The sequence below is a fragment of the Chiloscyllium punctatum genome, chromosome 2 (genome assembly GCF_047496795.1).
Source record: "Chiloscyllium punctatum isolate Juve2018m chromosome 2, sChiPun1.3, whole genome shotgun sequence".
Taxonomy (NCBI): domain Eukaryota; kingdom Metazoa; phylum Chordata; class Chondrichthyes; order Orectolobiformes; family Hemiscylliidae; genus Chiloscyllium; species Chiloscyllium punctatum.
This window is the reverse complement of record NC_092740.1, coordinates 87,652,331-87,672,017: the sequence shown is the minus strand read 5'-3', so window position 1 is coordinate 87,672,017 and position 19,687 is coordinate 87,652,331. Positions and strand designations below refer to the sequence as shown.

At 37.7% G+C, this 19,687-nt stretch overlaps 1 protein-coding gene across 2 annotated transcripts in view; it reads right to left on the bottom strand.

The window, feature by feature from the left end:
• The window catches only part of vps13a (vacuolar protein sorting 13 homolog A), a 419,442-nt gene that overhangs the window by 43,945 nt on the left and 355,810 nt on the right, over positions 1–19,687 (bottom strand). Inside the window, exons 64-69 of one of the 2 annotated variants that reach the window (XM_072585262.1) lie at positions 17,160–17,235; positions 12,210–12,373; positions 7,962–8,007; positions 7,760–7,883; positions 1,244–1,358; positions 385–975 (exon numbers count right to left, since the gene is read on the bottom strand). In XM_072585262.1, coding sequence (XP_072441363.1) covers positions 841–975; positions 1,244–1,358; positions 7,760–7,883; positions 7,962–8,007; positions 12,210–12,373; positions 17,160–17,235 — 660 coding nt within the window. In that variant the 3' untranslated portion in view covers positions 385–840. Of the gene's footprint in view, positions 1–384; positions 976–1,243; positions 1,359–7,759; positions 7,884–7,961; positions 8,008–12,209; positions 12,374–17,159; positions 17,236–19,687 lie in introns of those variants that run through there. The other variant, XM_072585252.1, reaches the window with a different exon arrangement.

Genomic DNA, 19,687 nt, shown 5'->3' with positions numbered 1-19,687 from the left:
ATCCCTATTCATAACTTCTGTAAATCATAAACTGACTAAATTCATTTCAACTAAGATTGTCAGTTCAAATCAGCTGAACATTTAACTCAAAGGCTTGACTAAGTTGGAGAATGCACTATACTCTTCTGCCAGAACTCGATGGCTCAAAATCACTGAGGCCAACCTTAAAAGTTTTGTTCACCAATAAAGGGTATCTCCCCATAAAAGTAATGAGCCAGAACAATGAAATTTTTTTTAAAACTGACCACACTTTCATAGTAGTTAGTCAATTTATAATGAAATGATAGAAAGACATAGGAGTGGTAAAAACATTTTCACATTCCAACATTAATATATATTTATGCAGAAATTATAAAAAGCCATTTTTGTGCATGTTATGACTTTATTAGTTGCAGAACTATTGTGAATTAAAAAGCAACGATGTAGGAGTTGAACAGGAAAAAGCATTGTCATGAGTGATATGAAAGGAACTATAAAAATTGGACAAAACGTTTATTACAGTATCTTCACAATTGTACAATTACCTGGAGTTTTGTATGCAATTCTTATCAAATACAAACTTATCACAGAATTAGAAACAGCAATAGAAGACAAGGATGAACCAAATTAAAATTGCAAAAGTGGGTGTAAACAAATGCTAAGAGAACAATGTCCTACACTAAAAATAGGTTCTGCAAAATTCTCTTCTCAGCCTTCTTTGATTTGTGCAACTTGCATTGATTTTAGTTGGAAATGTTCAAGTATACAGGTATGCTGTCCATTTCTCTGTCTATCCCTATGTACTGTCCAGTATGCAACTTTTCAACTAAAAACAAAACAAAATCATAGAACAGTAAGACACTAACAGGACCACTGATGGTATTGGCTGCAGACAACTGGACTGTTATGAATGCATGCATTGATGATATACAGCAATTTGATCAGATTAATCATCAGCATGGTCAACCTATTCCATTCTTTGCAGGCCTGTCCTTTCTGCAAGCATGGTAAAGAGGGAAAGAAGTAAAATAACTGGTTAGTTTCACTGTAGTTTTCTTTGCTGCCTTTTATTGGAAAAGTATTTTAAGCTCATAGTTCCCAATATCCATTATACTGATTGCATATTGTACATACAGCAAGCACTGCTGAAACATACACAGTTCTAAAAAAATCTTACGAATAAAGAATTAAGAAATTTAAAAAATCAATATTAGAAAGATATCCCTGTACAGAAAACGCAGTCAAGTAACTATAAAAAAATTACCTGTAACATTTGCATGCCAATTCCCTCTCTCAACCTGTATGGTCTAATTACTCCATCTTCATGAATAAATCGAGGTGGGCGAAGGCTCTCAACATCTTCTGTTGTTTCTGTAGCTCTAACAAAAATGAGAAAACATGTAAATAATTTTTAAACATATAATTTTCAAATTGAAAAGTAATCTCCTAGGGGTCTTAAAATTTCTAGCAAAGCACCCTTTCCATGTATAAACAAAAATTTACACAAATATTAGGATGAACACCACTGAACAGTTAGTCATTTGGTAGACCATAATGTCGGTAACACTAAAAAAAGACATTTTGCTGAAGCTTTCTGTCTTTCACACATTAACACAATTCATATGTAGTACCAAAGTAAAGGAAAACAACACTTATGGTGTATGAAGTAGACTGTGATTGGTAGAGATGTTGTCATGATGATGGAATTAATTCCTGATGAAGGGCTTCTGCCAGAAACATCGATTTTCCTGCTCCTCGGATGCTGCCTGGCCTGCTGTGCATTTCCAGCACCACTCTAATCTTGATGGAATTAACTACCAAGTCTTGTTAAACTTTAAACAAAGCATGTTGACTCGGATTTGTCAAGGCATTACTCCACCAGTAGGGAATGGCTATCACCTATTTTGAGAAGTTGAAACAGGCGAAGTGCTTTTGTGCATGCTCTTTCTGTCTACAAAGAACAAAATCCTTTGTTTTACTATATGTAGCTTCTAGCAAATTCAAGCATGTTACGTTTCAATCTGGGCTGTCAATTCCAAGTTGTCAGTATAATTCTTTACACACATGGGATTATTTAGTAATTTACATGCAATCATGGAATATTATCTAATAATGGATACAGTACTGAGAGCTTCACAAGCACGGTTGGTGGAATATGGTGAGTATGTTCCTTGTTATGAAAAACCAAGAAGATACGTTGCTTGAGATACACCACTCAACAAACTTTTAAGATACCATATCCTTCAGAGTAGTATGAGAAGTCTAGGCACCTTTTCAAACCAGAAGGTTCTCACTTTACGCCCAGTCGTGAGTTCACATGACATACTGTGAGAAATGGTCTGTGTTTTCACTTAGGTTTTTTTCAACTAAAGTGTCAATTATCCCATCAGACCACTGACTGCACTTTTATTAAAGAAACACAACTTGTGGTAGTTTGAGGTGAAGGGACAGGTTGAGATGGACAATCATTCATGATAACCTCTGCTAGCGTGGGAATTGAACCTATGCTATTGGAATCACTTGCATTACAAACCAGTCATCCAGCCAACTGAGCCAAACTAATTCCCTCATCTACATTACTGACAGTGCGAAAATTATTGCTTCGTTTGGTGAATCAGAGTGATCAACTTTAAAAATTAATGTACTCTACTAAATATTCTCCTCCTTGTGAAATTTCTGCAATAAAATGAAAACCATCTTCAAGCTAATCTCTATTAAAAAAAAATTAGACATGCCAATAGTAAATGCATGTCATCAATTTCAATCTGGATTGGGTCAGAAGAAAACTCAAAAACATTGCAGCCTATTTTTTTTTGCATAATCACTGAAACCATCATTTAACAAATAATGGAGTAGTTTAAACTTAGTTCTCCCGTGAAACATTTCACAGCTTTTTATATTCATTTATTTCACAGGATGTGGTCTTAGTGGCTCAACTAGCATTTATTGCCTATCCCTAATGATAAAAGGGGTTATCAACAGTGTTATTAAGGGACACTTGCTTGCCAATAATCTATTCTCTGACCCTCAGTTTGGGTTCAACATGGGTCGCTCAGCTTATGATCTCATGGACACTGCAGCTCAACTTCAGAGGTGAAGTGAGAGTTGCTGTCCTTAGGATAGTGTTTGACAAGTGACCATCAAGGTGCCCTTGCAAAACTGGAGTCAATGAAAATCAGATGGAAAATTTGGCTGAATGCAGTCAGACATCGCACAAAAGATGCTGCCAGATTGGCTGAGTTTCTCCAGCACCTCGTTTTAATGCCCCTTAACCCAGTGTATATACACAAATACATGAATAACTAGTTCTACAACACTGTTGACTGGATATGGGGGACAGATTTAGAAGCATGAGTGTTGGCTCACAGCTACCTTCATCCAGATAGGGCTGTTGTTTGATGGTTGAATGAATTCTACACCTTTTTGAAGGTTTAGAAGAATGAGAGAGGCAATCACATTGAAAATATGCAAGATTCTGAAGGTAAGGTCTTAATATGGTAGACACAGAAATTGTTTCACTATCTTGGAGAATCTAGAATATGTGGTCATAGCCTCAGGATAAGAGAACAACTATTTGAGATTGAGATGTGTTAAAATTCAATCACTCAGGGATTCTAAATCCTCGAATTCTCTAGAAGGTTGCTCATACTACATCATTAAATACACTCAAGCTAGTTTTTGATCTCTTGGGGAATCTAGAGTTACTTTAAATGAACAAGAAAATATAGTTACAAAAGAGATTCAATTATGATCATATCAAATAGCAAAACATACTCAACAGGGCCGTTTGGTTTAATCCTGCTTCTACATCTGATCCTGATGTTCTTACGAAGGCTGTTTTTGTAATATAGTGCCAGCCTTGCAAATGCATTTTCATCCTTGCTTCTTGAATCATAGATTAATGAAATTACACCTGATTCCATGACTTTGGCACACATTCTAAATTGACATTTCAGTGAGAGGAATGCTATACATTAATTATCTCATCTTTGGGACAGTGTATTCGGGATAGCAAAATCCCCTTTCAGGGAGAAGAAAACTAACAGCTAGTGTCATGAGAACATTTATCTTTCATACTGGGTGTAAATTAATTCAGGACAATGAGGACAGTTTCTAATTTAGATGAGAAATTTGTATTGCACAGTTCAGTGCAAATTGCTCAAATCTCAGGAGTTTTAGTTGAGTCTTCAGAAGATAGTGTTGAAGTTACAACATAAGTTAACTAGTGGGCAGACCAGCAATAAACAAAATTCAACTTCAATCAGCTGCATACAGGGAAAAAAAAAACTTTGCATCACCTGTAATCCAGAAAACATGTCGAGTTAGCGAAAAGTGAAACTGGATGAGACCTAGAAATATTTGCATTTGGCTCAGTGTTCAACATACAAAAACTATCTGGAGAACCAATTAACAAAACAAATAGACTACTAAACTGTTCAACAAAATTTACAAAAAATAATGAAGGAAGAACAGAGTACGTCAGAACACCGAATCTATAATAATAATGTCAGTAAAATTTAAATTTACATAGTTTAAAACTTTTATTAGCAAATTGATAATATAAGCTATTACTAAAAGGTTAAATTACATTTTAGATTTTACATTTGGTGACAACAAAGCCATGAAAAAGAAAGGAGTGATGTGCTATTAAAGGATTTGGCAATTGCACTACTTTATGGAGTTGGGATGCTATGTTGCAGGAGGAGTACTGTAGTGATGAAAATATGCTGCGTCAACTCACCAAATAATAGATATGAGAGTATATAGTTGTAATGAAGTCACAGGATTGTAAAAGATTATGGGAGGTTTGAGAAAGAAGACCATTTTCATTGGTGGCTAGCAAGGGGGGAAAAATTAAGTTTCACAGAAGTACCAGCACAGACATTACAGATTGAAATATGATTTTATTAAATTGGCATATGTCAGAGAAAAGGATAGAGTCTGATCACACTTCACACTTTTGTTTTTTAGATTAGATTAGATTACTTATAGTGTGGAAACAGGCCCTTTGGCCCAACAAGTCCACATCGACCCGCCGAAGCGCAACCCAACCAGACCCATTCCCCTACCCCTAACATTACGGGCAATTTAGCATGACCAATTCACCTAACCTGCACATTTTTGGAGTGTGGGAAGAAACCGGAGCACCTGGAGGAAACCCACGCAGGCACGGGGAGAATGTGCAAACTCCACACAGTCAGTCGCCTGAGGCAGGAATTGAACCTGGGTCTCTGGCGCTGTGAGGCAGCAGTGCTAACCACTGCGCCACCGTGCCGCCTTGCTGAGTTACAAGGATTGCAGATCACACAGATAAAACATTGCATAATATACTGACTTATTATGAATGACTGAGGCGGGAATTGAACCTGAGTCTCTGGCGCTGTGAGGCAGCAGTGCTAACCATTTTTGGACTGTGGGAGGAAACCGGAGCACCCGGAGGAAACCCACGCAGACACGGGGGAGAATGTGCAAACTCCACACAGTCAGTCGCCTGAGGTGGGAATTGAACTTGGGTCTCTGGCGCTGTGAGGCAGCAGTGCTAACCGTTTTTGGACTGTGGGAGGAAATCGGAGCACCCGGAGTGCTAACCTCTGCGCCACCGTGCCACCTTGCTGAGTTACAAAGATTGCAGATCACACAGACAAAGCATTGCACGATACACTGACTGGAGAAACTCAACAAGAAATACTCATTGTATTGAAGTATAAGCTAGTTAGTGGCTATAACAGTAGGACATTGAGGCACATGACCAAAGCAAAGTGTAGGACTAACTACTGGAAGTAGTAAGATCACTGTGTGCAGATTGCAGATTGTAGGCGATATTCTGAAATTATGCAATAGTTTTATACTGACATGATGAGGGAACCACAGGTTTTCTCAGGTTAGATGCATGAAGATGTTGCTTATGTATTCTTACCTAAATTACACAAATATTAATGTGAATATTATTAATATTTACAACTGTCAAATTTGTAACAACCCACAACTCTGAGCAGATATGTCTTACACATCATAACACTTCAATTTCTAAGTTTGGGTTGGGAAGATAAACAAAATATAAATTCTACTACCTTTTAACCAATGAAAACTCTCTCCCTCTCTGTCATGTGTACTCAACTAGTATGCACAATTGTGTCACCCATGTTCTTTGTTCTGCCAGTATACAACTATAGGACAATGGTACTATTGGCCTTTCTTGCTGAAAATGACCGCCTCCATATTTATTGCATTGAGTACTAAATCTCAGCATAAGTGTTTTCAAGCTGAAAGATTTTAGAAATGTGTATGGCACTAACAATATAAAACACTGTGGTCTAAACTAAACTTTAAACTTAAACATGCTTCCATACACATTTCTAAAATGTGCTTTTGGTCATGGAGAGTTGAAGCATGAGCAGAGCCTTCAGCAGTCAGCCTGATTCTCCCATCTCAGCCCCACTTTGCTTCACATTGAGACAAATGGAGGTAACCCCCATTATGTGATTTGAGACCCTTAATTGTCTGAATTTTGACCACTTAATTAATGGGGAGTCAAGAAGGTCGTACATGTACATTCTCATCCAGCACCTAATTGCTGAGTTGGCATGAAGACTGCAAGCAGCTCACTAAAGCCAACTCACTCAATTATTTTAAAAAAGGACCGCAGATGCTGGAAATTAGATTGTGTGAAGTTTGCATGATCTTGCCATGCCTGTGCGGGTTACCTCTGGATGCTCTGGTTTCCCCCACAGTCCAAAGATGTGCAGATTAGTTAGATTTGCCATGCTAAATTTGCCCTGTGGAGGCCAGGGATGTGGAGGCTGGGTTAAAAAAAGAGAGGTGAGGACGTGCATCTGGATGGGATGCCCTGCAGAGAGATGGGCCAAATTACCTTTATCTGCACTGTAGGGATTCTATGATTCATTTCTGGACTACTTAAAATTGAAAAAAACATGAGAAGACCTGCTAGAAACCTGTCCAGAATTCAATGTTTTTGAAACAAAGAGTGAAATTTTGTATAACTCTTGTGAGTAGAAAATGAGGTGGGCAGTTGCACTTAAATTGAGTTGACAGCTGGGTTTTAGGTTGGTGGTGGACTGAGGGTATAATGAGCTTCTATCTTTGGAATTATGCATCAAACATGTGCTTTCAGATTCATGACTGGTTAAAGGAGGCACACAGCAGTGAAACTGACCTCATGGTGGATTTGGACTGAATAAGAGCTGCTTTTCTTATATAGAGAATTTTATTGAAGCAGGGATATGTATGGCAGGTACACGAAGAATGGAGGCTGAAAAACAGGAAAGGAGAGGATGCAGGCAAAGTTCCAATGCCAGAAGGACAGACTGATGGAGATAGGCAGAAGGAGAACCATTCTAAGGGTGAATGAAAATTAGTCAAGTTTGAACAGGGGCACCAAAGGCAGGGCAAGAGTGAAGGATCAATGTACCAGACACACCCAGGTCATGTTCAATGCATCCAGATCCCAGCCAGAATTAGGCTTCTGATCTTGATATGTAGCTGTGCAATTGCCGCAAATTCGGAGGATTATAATCTCCACATAAACAATCAGACTGATGTTAGGGATGGCAATGGAATGGATACCTAGCTGAGGCTTGTTCAAATATAATGCAAGGACCTTCAATCATATGGTATCTACATATCTAATTTGCTTGGCACTAAATAATTTCATGTGGCCAGCTGCTTCAAGCAGAAGTGCTATGCACTTACAGTTCCATTATCAGGAACTGTCACATGCAAAGATGATTCTGTCCAGATACAATTTCACTCAATATTTTACCTTTTGATCCCTTGAAAAGTGCTGCTGGCTAGGTCTATGATGCCTCCGGTGGGTCTTGCAACAGCCCCAACCAAGCCCTTGCCAATACCTTTGAAGAAACCAGCTGCACCTTCTTTCTGTGCACCTAAAAAATTAAGAGGTAAATTTCCATAACTAAGAACATTTAAAACTGGGTAAATCAACATAATATTTTTCTTTTTACCTTTAATAGGTTTTGTCACTATTCCTGTGATTCCACTCACAAATCCCTAAAAAGATAAGAAAAAAATTACCAAAACTTATTCCCTTTATTAAATATTACCACATTATGGCATATTTGACAGAATCAACATGCAACCAGAGAACTCTGCAACAATCTATACAGTTGTATAGTGCTTACATTTTGAACTAGCGATCTGAATGTTTGGATGAATAATTGAAAAACCATGACTTTAAATCTCACCAGAAGTTTGAAATTTTGAATTCATTTTTTTAAAAGAATAAAATCCACATACAAAGACCTGGCATCAATTAATAAAAAGAATGCTGAAGGAGTGTGTTATCCTAAAAAGCTTACTGGTTCATCAAAACAAAACCTGACTGCAATTCCACACCAATGTGAATGGCTCTTAACGATGCTCTAAACTGCCCTAACAAGACATGCTATAATACGAAACCTTTAGATAGGATAACAATATTAAAATTCAGCTGTGCCATGCGATCTTGGCATTCAAATTCAGACATTTAAAAGACACAGGCCAGTAGAATCTGCATTCACGAAAATCTGGAAAACAGTGTCAGAGGTAGAAAAGCAAACCATATTCAAATAATAAAGTAACACATATAGAATTATATTTTTTTAGCCAATATCCCTGAGCAGGGCATTCCATCCGAGGAAGTGGCACAGCAGTATAAAGACAACAGATAGGTGTGGAATTAAAGGAATCCTGAGAGTTAGCAAATGAATCAGTTAGCAATGCACACTGAACACCCCAGTTGAAGGAATTACTAAAGGTAACAAGTGCACATAATTTCTAAGCCCAAGAAGAATGGTTTGAAGCAGGTCGGGAGTGAATCAACATAAAACACTATCACGTGTGTACTCATCTTCATCAATTTAGCTGCCACAGATAAGTTTGCTCATGACAGCATTGCTGGAATCATCACTGCACTGTTAGTTAATCTGGAGAACAACAGCTGGATTTTCATGCCTCTGTCCATACTCAAATGGAGGCAAGCCGGCTGAAAACATGGCAGAATTGGCTGATTCCAGGCTTCACACCCCAATTACCATCACAAACGTTTGGTAGTCCAGATTAAGGATACAGATGGTGAGTCCATTTGCAACTGTCCGTTCTATGCTACAGTCTTCCAGACCTCCAGTAATTTTAATGAAGGTGGGGTTGCCACTGGAGATCATACAGCTGAGAGGTGTCATGAACAAAGGGGAATCTTAATGTGGAATTTGTAATCCTTTGACAGACAAGTTCAAAAGGTGTCACATAATATTTCATTATGGCATATGAAATTGGTAAGGTATATATGTTTTTACTGCAGTGATTGATGCTGTGCTCTTAAAAGATAAATGAGAAATAAATTAATTAGTATTGTTAGTTAGGGAAGAAAATTCTTTATATGCATTAGGTCACATTATACACCGGATGATGTTTTCCTTTGTATTGAACAAAACTGATGCTTAGATCAGACAGCATCAGTTGCTTTCATCTTTCCATGGGATGGCAGTCAGACATCCATTTCTCCGCTTCAAAGCTAAAGCAGATGATTGAATTCCTTCAAAGACTTTACAGGCGTTAATGTTTTTAGCTTGGAAGTTTTGTTGACACAGCTGTTGAATAGTACCAAATACTTATGTTACAGAATTAGCCGTGCTGATTACATACAGCCAGAATTGCATTCACCCAAAAAAAATGAGAAATTTTCAAAGCATGCCTGGCCATAAAACAAGAAAATGTCCATCCATCTAATTAGTCTATTCTTAGAAAAATAATGGACTGGATCATTGAGAATGCTACTAAGTGGCATCTGTTCATCAATAATCTGCCCAATGATGCTGAATTTCGGTTCCACCAGGATTACTTAATTCTTATCCTTATTACACTCTTTAAATATGGACAAAAGAGCTAAATTCTACAGCTGAAGTGATGGGGACTACTCCTGGAAGCAAGATGGCATTTGATCAATTGTGACATTAGGGAGCACTTGGAATCAGGGGAAAACTCTTTGTTGGTTAGAGTCAAACTTTGCAAAAAGGAAAGTGGCTCTGATTATAATATTTGCACCACACAAGAGGCAGGCAATAGCCATGTACAATAATCAAATCAACTGATTCAAGACAATCAAACCATCTTCCCTTGACCTTCAAAGACATTATCATTACCAAATCCCACATTATCAAAATGCTGAAGTTATCACAGACCAGAAATTGAACTGGGTCAGCCATATAAATAGTGTGGATAGAACAGCAGGTCAGAGGCTAGGAATTCTGTGGAGAGTATCCCATGTCCTGATAAGGAACAAGTCTGTGAACAGAAGTACTCTAATTGCTCGGATGAGTGCAGTTGCAACAATGCACAAGCAGCTAAACACTATCTAAGACAAAGCAGCCTGCTTCATTGGCACTCAATTCAGCAGTTTTAACATTCATTTCCTCCATCAGTGATATAGAGTGGCTGAAGTACATACTGTTTACAAGATGCACAGCAGAAATTCACCTAGGTTCTTTGACAGCACCTTTACCATCTGGAAGGACAATAGCAGATGCACAGGAATGCCATGTAATGTAAATTTCCCCCCAAACAACACACCATTCTGACTTTGAACAATATCTCCAATTCTACCGAGTTAAATCCTCAACTCCCTTCCTAACAACAAGCGGGCCTATCAACTCCTAATGGACAACAACTGTTCAAGAAAGCATTCCACAACCGCTTCCTGCAGGCAAATATACATGGATAATAAATTAGCCATCAAATACCACCTCCCTTAAATGAATGAAATAAAGGGTAAATATAAATATTTCAGCTGTGAATTTAATCTGTCTCCACCAGTCTCAGTCTGTACCTTCCAGAATCTAACAACTTGCTGCCTTGAAAAGTTCCTCTTCTTGCCTCCAGTTTTTTTGCCAATTACCTTTAATCAACATCTTTTGGCTTTTGATCCTTCTGCCAATTTCTCCTGTCTATTCTGTTATGACTGCTCACTATTTTGAGCATCTATATGGAACATTCTCTCAAATTTTCCCTTTTCTACTATACCAGCTTCACTAATCTATTCATATCCATCTACCCACAAGATTCTGTGGACCATTATACACCATAATAGCATAACTGTATGTTACCACTATGCATAAATGTAAGGCTTGGCTTATTGTTGCTAAGCAAATGCCGGTGCCTGCAACAGGATTGCTTCTTAAATTTTAATGTCAGGTACAAATACAACATAAAGACTCCTTGTGGCTATGTGAGATTATGATTAGCCATAATCTAATAAATGATATTCATTAGGGGCAGCATGGTGGCTCAGTGGTTAACACTACCGCCTCACCACGCCAGGGTCCCAGGTTCGTTTCCAGCCTCGGGCTACTATCCATGTGGATTTTGCATACTCTCCTTGTGTCTGCGTGGGTTTCCTCCGGGTGCTCCGGTTTCCTCCCACAGTCCAAAGATGTGCAGGTCAGGCGAATTGGCCATACTAAATTGCCCATAGTGTTAAGTGCATTAGTCAGAGGGAAGTGGGTCTGTGTGGGTTACTCTTCGGAGGGTCGGTGTGGACTGGTTGGGCCGAAGGGCCTGTTTCCACACTGTTGGGAATGTAATCTAATCATATAACAGATTTGAGAGACAATGACCCATTTTTGCCTCTACCAATAAAAGTTACACAGTAGCATGCAATTTTTTTGCTCTGTTTTAATAGATCAACTAGAATGATACCTCAATTATGAGGCCTAAATTAGCCTTTAGGTAAAGGGAGGATAGCGATTTTAAAAGAAGGTTTATATTTCCTGCAATCTAGGGTTGAGGAATAATTTGAATCATGGCTTCAAAACATTAATGTGAACTGATAATGTAAAGGGAGGGGGGGGAAGCTATTTCTCTTAGCTATGGGAGTTAATAACTTTGGACAGCCCAAAAGATAGAAAACCTGTTGACAGATAAAATGTGGTAGAACTGAGAATATTCTTCTACACATGGAAGTTAGTTCCAACTTAATTGTTAACTTTAAGCCTGAGAATGCTGGAATTTTGTTATCCAAAGGTATAGGGACAAAGTCAGATGTATGGATTTAGGTTATAGATCAATCATGCTTTTATTCAATAGAAGACAAGCTCAAGGTGCTAAAAATGCCCTACTCCTTTTGCTGTGAAAATAGGCTTCTATGTCATACACTGTATTGGGAGAAGTGAGATGATAGATTGGGTGGAGGGAGGTTGGAGTATTTTAGTAAATCCTACCGACACCAAGCCTTTTCCTCCACGTGTAATGCCTTCTTTAATTCCACTTGGCTGTCTGTTCATGGCCTCCCTACGCCTTTGCTGGTATTCTTCATCCATTGTTATAGCAGCTACACCTTTTGCCATTGCACCAGTTATTCTAGAAGCAGCACCTGCAATACCACCTGCAAGAATAATTTATAATTACTAAAATGGTGTATAACGTTGCTTCAATTTACTCAATTTGTATTCATTATAACAAATTACAAATGTGAAGAAATGCAAGGTCAAATAATTAATATGTAGGATTTATAAACAATGTAAATTTAAGGAATTGATTTGGCTGTTATATCGTCAAATCACAAGACTCAATTTTAGAATTCAAGATTTTTTGTAAGTCATTAAATTAGCAAAGAATTACCAATTATTCTTTACAATGTTTTGTATATGTATTACAACAGGAGGAGAAGGAGTAAAATCCCTCTTTTCCCTACTTTCTTGTTTTACTGTATTTTCTTTCTCTAATTCAGTGAATGCTCATTCAGTGAATTCAATCATAGATTCTCCCCAATTTGTTTTTCCTTACATGAATTTTCACTGTACACAGTATTTCAAATTTTTCTGTAGATTGATATTAATTTATTTGCAAATTTAATTTCAATAACCTTCAGGCAAATTCACCCAATAAAAACTGATAATCTAAGCTTGCATTTATCTTTGTAGTCATCACTCTTCAATTTAAGCTTAAAACTCAGAGTCCAGCAGTTTTACATTGTGACCTTGAGATCAATGGAAGACCTTTCAGATGGTAATGGTGATTGTAATGAACTAACGGCATGCATAATAATTTCAAATGTTATTACAAATGCAGATATATTAAGTTTTTTCAGAAGTACTTATCTACTGCTCTGTGGGGAGCAAATAGCAGACAGTGGTGTTCGCTTGCATGTCCTGCTCATTCTTTTTTTTAAAAAAAGCTAACTTTCACAAAGGATGCTGTTTTATTTCTAAATTTTCATTAACCAAATTACCACCACAGGGGCTTTTATACTCATAGAGAAGTACAAACTGTAACTAACCACAATCATAGCAATAATACCATTGAAGGAAAATCTGAAAATAAAGAAGTATCCCTTGTAAAAGTCATCATGGTAGTGCTTTTTCAACTGACCAATGAAGGAGGTCATACCAGTCTCAGCCAGCCTGGAACTCAGATAGCGACCTGATCAATGTACAGCTTTTCAAGAAAAAGGTTAATGATATCCTGTGCTCCAGAATGGTCAATGCCATTAGCTACCTCAGTCTAGGAATGAGCAAAGGCAAGTCAGCCCTTGGAGACCTGTCCTGTTCCTAAGTGATCACAGCTGAGTTATCCTGGACTCAACTCTATTTTCCTGCCTGTTCCCCTCAGCCCTTTATTCTGCATTTCACACAAAACATACCTATTTCTTTCTTGAAACTGTTGATTGATTCTGCCTGGACTGCACTCTAGGGCAGTGAGTTCCACAGATTAACAACTTTCCAAGATAAGTAGCTTCTCCTCATCTCAGTTCTCAACCTGTCTCCTCTCACTATATCTATGACCTCTTGTTCGAGACTGTCCCAGAATCCAGGGAATTTTGGAATATCATAACCAATTCATCCACTATCTCAATTGCCACCTCCCTTAATATCCAAGGATGCAGGACACCAGGCCCCAGGAATCTATCTGCCCTTAATCCCATCAGTTTACTTCATACCTTCGCCCTAGTTATAATAATTTCACCAAGATACTCTGCAGCAAATGCAGATTTTAGGAAGAAATTATCTTCCATTGTGAAAAGAGACAAAATATTGCTTTGATGCCTCTGCCATTTTACTTTCTCATTACTACCTCACCATTTTCATCCTCTAAAGGGCCAACACTTACGTTCACTATTCTCTTCCTTTTTATATACTTATAGAAGCTTTTTGTATCATTACTTATGTTCCCTGCTAGTTTCCTTTTGTAGTTCATCTTAGTTATTTTCATTTTTTTTAAGGAAACTCTTGCAGACATTTAAAATTCGCTCAATCCTCCAGCATGGCGCTAATGTTTGCAGTGTGATATGTCCTAGGTTTTGACTTTATGTTGTCATGACTTCCTCGTCAACCATGGATGATTTTTCACCTTTTTACAATTCCTCTTACTCTCAGGAACATACTTTAATTGTGAGGTATTTAATATCTCCCTAAGCAGTTGCCAGTGATCTTCAACTGTCCTGCACTTTAATATTTTTACCCAGTCCATTAGGGCCAGCTGCTTCCTCAGGCCTGTATAAGTACCTTTGCCCAATACTAAAACTCTTGTATGTGAGCTGCCAGAGGAAGTGGTGGAGGCTGGTACAATTGTAACATTTAAGATGGGTATATGAATAGGACGGGTTTGGAGGGATATGGTCTGGGTGCTGGCAGGTGGGACTAGATTGGGTTGGGATATCTGGTCGGCATGGATGGGTTGGACCAAAGGGTCTGTTTCCATGCTGTACATCTCTATGACTCTATGACTCTGTCTTCACTTTTTCAATCTGAATTTAAAACTTATAATGACTCCTTCCAAGGGGATCCTGAACTACAAGAGCATTTATTAATTCTTCCTCATTACAAAATACCAAATCAAAAGTAGCCAGTTCTCTGGTTGGCTCCCAAGACATGTTGCTCAAAGAAGCAATCCCTCATAAATTCTATGAGCCTTTCCTCAAGGCTACCCTTTCCAAGTTGACTAATCCAGTCAATATATATGTTAAAATCACCCATAATTACAGTTGTGCCCTTTTCACAAGCCCTCATTATGTCTTGGTTCATACTATGTTTTACTTTGGAAGTACGGTTTGGAGGCCTATAACTTACTCCTACCATGGGGTATCTTTCTTCTCTTGCTTTTTACTTCCACCCAGACTGATTAAACATTTTGGTCCCTGCTATCAATACCATTTCTTAGTACAGCTTTGATGTCATCTTTAACCAAGAAATGAACTCCACTTCTTGCTCCTTGTCTATCCATTCAGAATACTGAGTACCTTTGGTCATTAAACTCTTAAATGTGATCCTCCTGTAACAATGTTTCAGTAATCTCCACCAGGTCATACCCATTTTTCTCTAACTGTGCCATCAACTTTATTCTAAACACTGTGTGCACAAGGTTTTTAAATAAGTTCTACTGATTTGTCTTTCTTTTTGAATATTTTCTTGTGCGTCACACTTTCTATCCTTACTTATTAATCCCTGATTACACTGAGCCTTATCGCTATCATTTATTCAACTCACATTTGGATCTTTTATGATTCCTTCCCTTAGCATGGTTGTTAGACTGGCCCTGTCTGTTTATCCTACTACCTCCTGTTCACATTGTGACCTGCTACTTTGGTTCCTATACCATGCTTTATTAGTTTAAATAAATCCACCTGAGTTGCATTAGCAAACCTCCTCACCAGGATGTTGGTGCCCCTCCAGTTCAGATGCAACCTGTACTTTATGTACAGGTCCCACCTGCCTTGGAAGAGATTCCAATGATCCAAAAGTTTGAAACCCTCTCCCTGCAGGACCTCACTACTCTTCCTGTCCATGTCATTGGTACCAATTGTTATCACGATCACTGGCTATTCACCCTCCCCTTCACTATGTGCTGACCACGCTAAGAGACCTGCTGGCACCAGGGAAAAAACACACTTGAGACTCATTTGCAGCCACAGAAATGCCTGTCTGTGCCTCTAACTATCTAGTCCCCGACTACCACTGCTTGCCTACATTGCTCTACAACAGAACCAGTCATGGGGCCACTGTTCTGGTTACTGCTGTTATCATCCCCTGTCTCAAACCAACAATCTTATTGCACAATGTAAAATTATCTCTTTGCGTCCTCACTTCTTTCCACATTTAGTTACAGAGCCTTTAGCTATCTCAGCCTCAAGCTCTGAAATTTCCTCTGTAAAACCGTCCTCCTCTTTTTATCATGGTCTTTACAGCAAATCTCCTTGTCCAAGCTTTTAGTTACTCTTCTAATAACTCGTTCCCCAGCCCTGTTTTAATTTTTACCTGACTGCACCGGCACAAAAATAACCCAGGATATTTTTCCATGTTTAGCATAAAATTGCAGATAACCGTATAAAACTGTGCAGTCCGAGAGGCTGCCACTCAATGTTCTGAAGGACCTCTCTGTTTATTTCCATTTTGATCACTATTGTCTTTACGTTTTTAATATTCAAATTTTTACACGTTCTCTTTTGAAACCTATTTGTATTTTGCTTCCTACTTGTCCTGGGGAAGTCTCTCCTTGACAGAGCATCTCTCATGTAGAAAGTTTACCAAAACAAGTCTTTGTGCACTCCCTTACTGACTCATAGAGCAATTTTTACTGATTTGCTTCATCAGCATTTATCAATTCTGAACTTTCCAACAGACCTAACCACTCCAAAAAATTTTAGGAATATTTTGCTTCCTAAAATATTCTCAATGAGGGATGCAATATTGTAAATGTGGCCTACCAATGTTTTCTACTGGATAAACACTTAAATCAAGTTAGAATTTGAAACAAAATCACTAATTTCCTTATGAATCAGGTTAAGAATTTCTGCAATGTAAAAGCATGAATGATTTCTGCTCTTCTACCTGCAGTGAAAATAATTTGGTATTCTTCAAAAATCTTTATTCCAATTCATCAATGCCACAAAAGGCATTGATGTAGAATTCAGGAGTTCTGAGACCTACCAGATAAATGGAATGAAAACTTTGTTCCAGATGAAAGAAAATGTCAGGTCAACGTGGTATCATGACTAAAGGATTGTTTTATAATTTCAAATACTATACAACTAGGAAATGCAGTAAAACTGAAAGATTGTCTTATAATATAAAGATTTTGAAAATTTAGCCTAAACTTGTAACTAGCAAACTAACATTTTCAAAATTAACCAATTACATATAATCAGTTTTCTTTCAAGAAGTGGAAATACATACCAACAGCACCTCCTACCAATGCCTTTACACCCAAGGCCATTCCTTCCATGAACTCCTCAGGTCCCTGAATTGCTCCCTGAGGAAAAACAACAAAATTACTTAAAATCTAACTTGGTTTGCCTAGATTTTTCATTAAAATTACCTGAGGTTATCGATACTAACTATTGTTATGGAATAAATCAGAGAATAACTTCCAATATCTACATGTGGCAGTTAAACATGAAGTCAAGTAGTTAGTGTACAAGTTATTTTTCTCTTCAATAAGCTTTGGTATGTTGGGACTGTTACAAAGCGGAGGTCGGCACTCCTCTGGTAATTAAAACTGAAACACCCAGAGAAGATTGCCTTGATAAAGGAGTGTGACAAGGGCTATAACTTACCTCTCAAACTCCAATCTGTTATAAAGTAGTAGTTAAATAAAATGAAATCCTTTCACCCACTCTATAATTAACAAGTAACAATATTTATTCAACTCTAATAGTAAACAATTTAACAGAATTACTATCAAACCGGACAATTTTCCCATAAGTACTAATTATTCCCTAACTGAACAGATTCTACCAGAATGAATGCTGTACAAGTCTTACTTGTATAAACCCAGTTAATAAGTAAACAATGAAGTAAAACTTAATCTCTCCAAGATTGCAGTCTATGTTTTCTCTGCTTTATCTTTAATCTTCCTTTTGTTGATCTCACGATACAAACGCCTTTCTTTATCAAATTTTTCTGTGAGGATTTTGAACTGGAAGTACTGCGGTGCCTTTGATGGGTCTTTTCAGAAAGCTTAAAGATTTCTTTGAGAGTTTGATATTTACTCTTCAGATGACAATTGGCTCGCTCCATGATTTTCAAACAAAAACCCATCTTAAATATTCCTGATGATGCACCAAATTCTTACAGCGTGATTGGTTTCAGGCTGTTAACACCATCAGTTTTTATGTTCAATTGGCTTCGAATGGCTGGTGTTTGGTTTTAATTAATTGGTCAAATTTGACTTGTCATCAAAGTAGTAACAAACCTCAGGTATCCATTAACAAAGCCAACTGTTACATGTTTCCATTTTAGAACAGTCTGTCTTCCACAGCTGCTCAGACTCCCTTCTCAGCTGAACTCTAAGATTAAAGAGCACTTTTTCTCTCAAAGAGCCACACTCTGCTTTTTAATTCCCTATTATTCTACTCAGCTTCATAACAGAACCTTGCCAAGAGACTCAGCATTAAAATAAATTAAGAGGAAGACATTATGGTACTTAGCCACAAATACCCACTGAACAAGCAAAAAAAAAGTCATTGCTTGTGCAGTCAGGTGAATTTTAAATAGCATGATAAACCTTAATTATGATGAAATGAAGCAACCTACCTGGCACTGAAAATGTGCTGTATTGAGAGGAGTCTCATTTCTCTAGAGCCCATAGTTTTAACACTCACTTTGTTTATTTTCAGTTCATGATTTTAAGTTGAATTAAATATTATAACTCATACTTTCAGCTTCTCAGTAAGGATTCTTCACAACAGGGAAACGTCATTTCAACCTATGGCACCTATGTATTATTCTTTATCATATTTGCAAGTAAGGCGAAATACATATTTTGCTCAGTTATTGACTTGGATGTCAGCAATTACAGTTGACAGATGATTGCACATTACTAGAATCAAGTCACAATTTTAATTGGAAATAAAATCTTAATTAATTGCATGTTGTTGGAAAATACTACTTCCAATTTTTAATCAAGGCAAAACACACTGGATGTAGGCCAAGAGATTCTTAGTGGGAAAAAATTTGAAAGACAAGTCAAGCTTGGCTGTTCTTAAAAGTATTTATAGGTGATTGTTCTATTACTCGCCATGGAGAGATTTAAGAACAAGAATGAGAACAGGACTGTGGGGAAGTCAGTTTCCAAGGAGAAGTAAAGAATTTTCAAAAGGAGGACAGATAGATTAAGAGGATGGACAAAAGAAAGTGGTGGATGGAGTTTAATGTTGATAAATGTGAACTTACACAATGTTGACAGGAAGAATAGAGAAAATAGATTATTTAAGTGGAGTCTTAAAACTTGATGGTATACTGTGCTCTGGGTGCCCTGATATGTGAATCACAAAAAGTTAGCATGCAGGTACAGCAAGGGATTAGGAAGACAAGTGGGAAGTTGTTTATTAAAAGGAGAGTGGAATACAAATATAAACATAGGCAAGTTTCACTCCAATTTTATGAACAGCACTGCATCTGGAATACAGCATATAGGTTTGGTCATCTTCAAAAAGGAAGATATGTTAGAAGCAAATAGGCAAAGTTCAAAACTCATTCCTGGGAAGAAGGGTTTAACATTTGAAGGAAAGTTGAATTGGTTGAGTCGATACCTAATGGATTTAGTAGAATGGGAAGATGCATTGCCTTGCAAGGGCAACTGGAATGAGGGAGCACATTTCAGATTTAAAAGATCTCCCCTTTAAAAATGGACAAGATAGCAGCCCTCTTTCTTCCTCCCCACACAGAACATAGAACATAGAACATAGAACAATACAGCACAG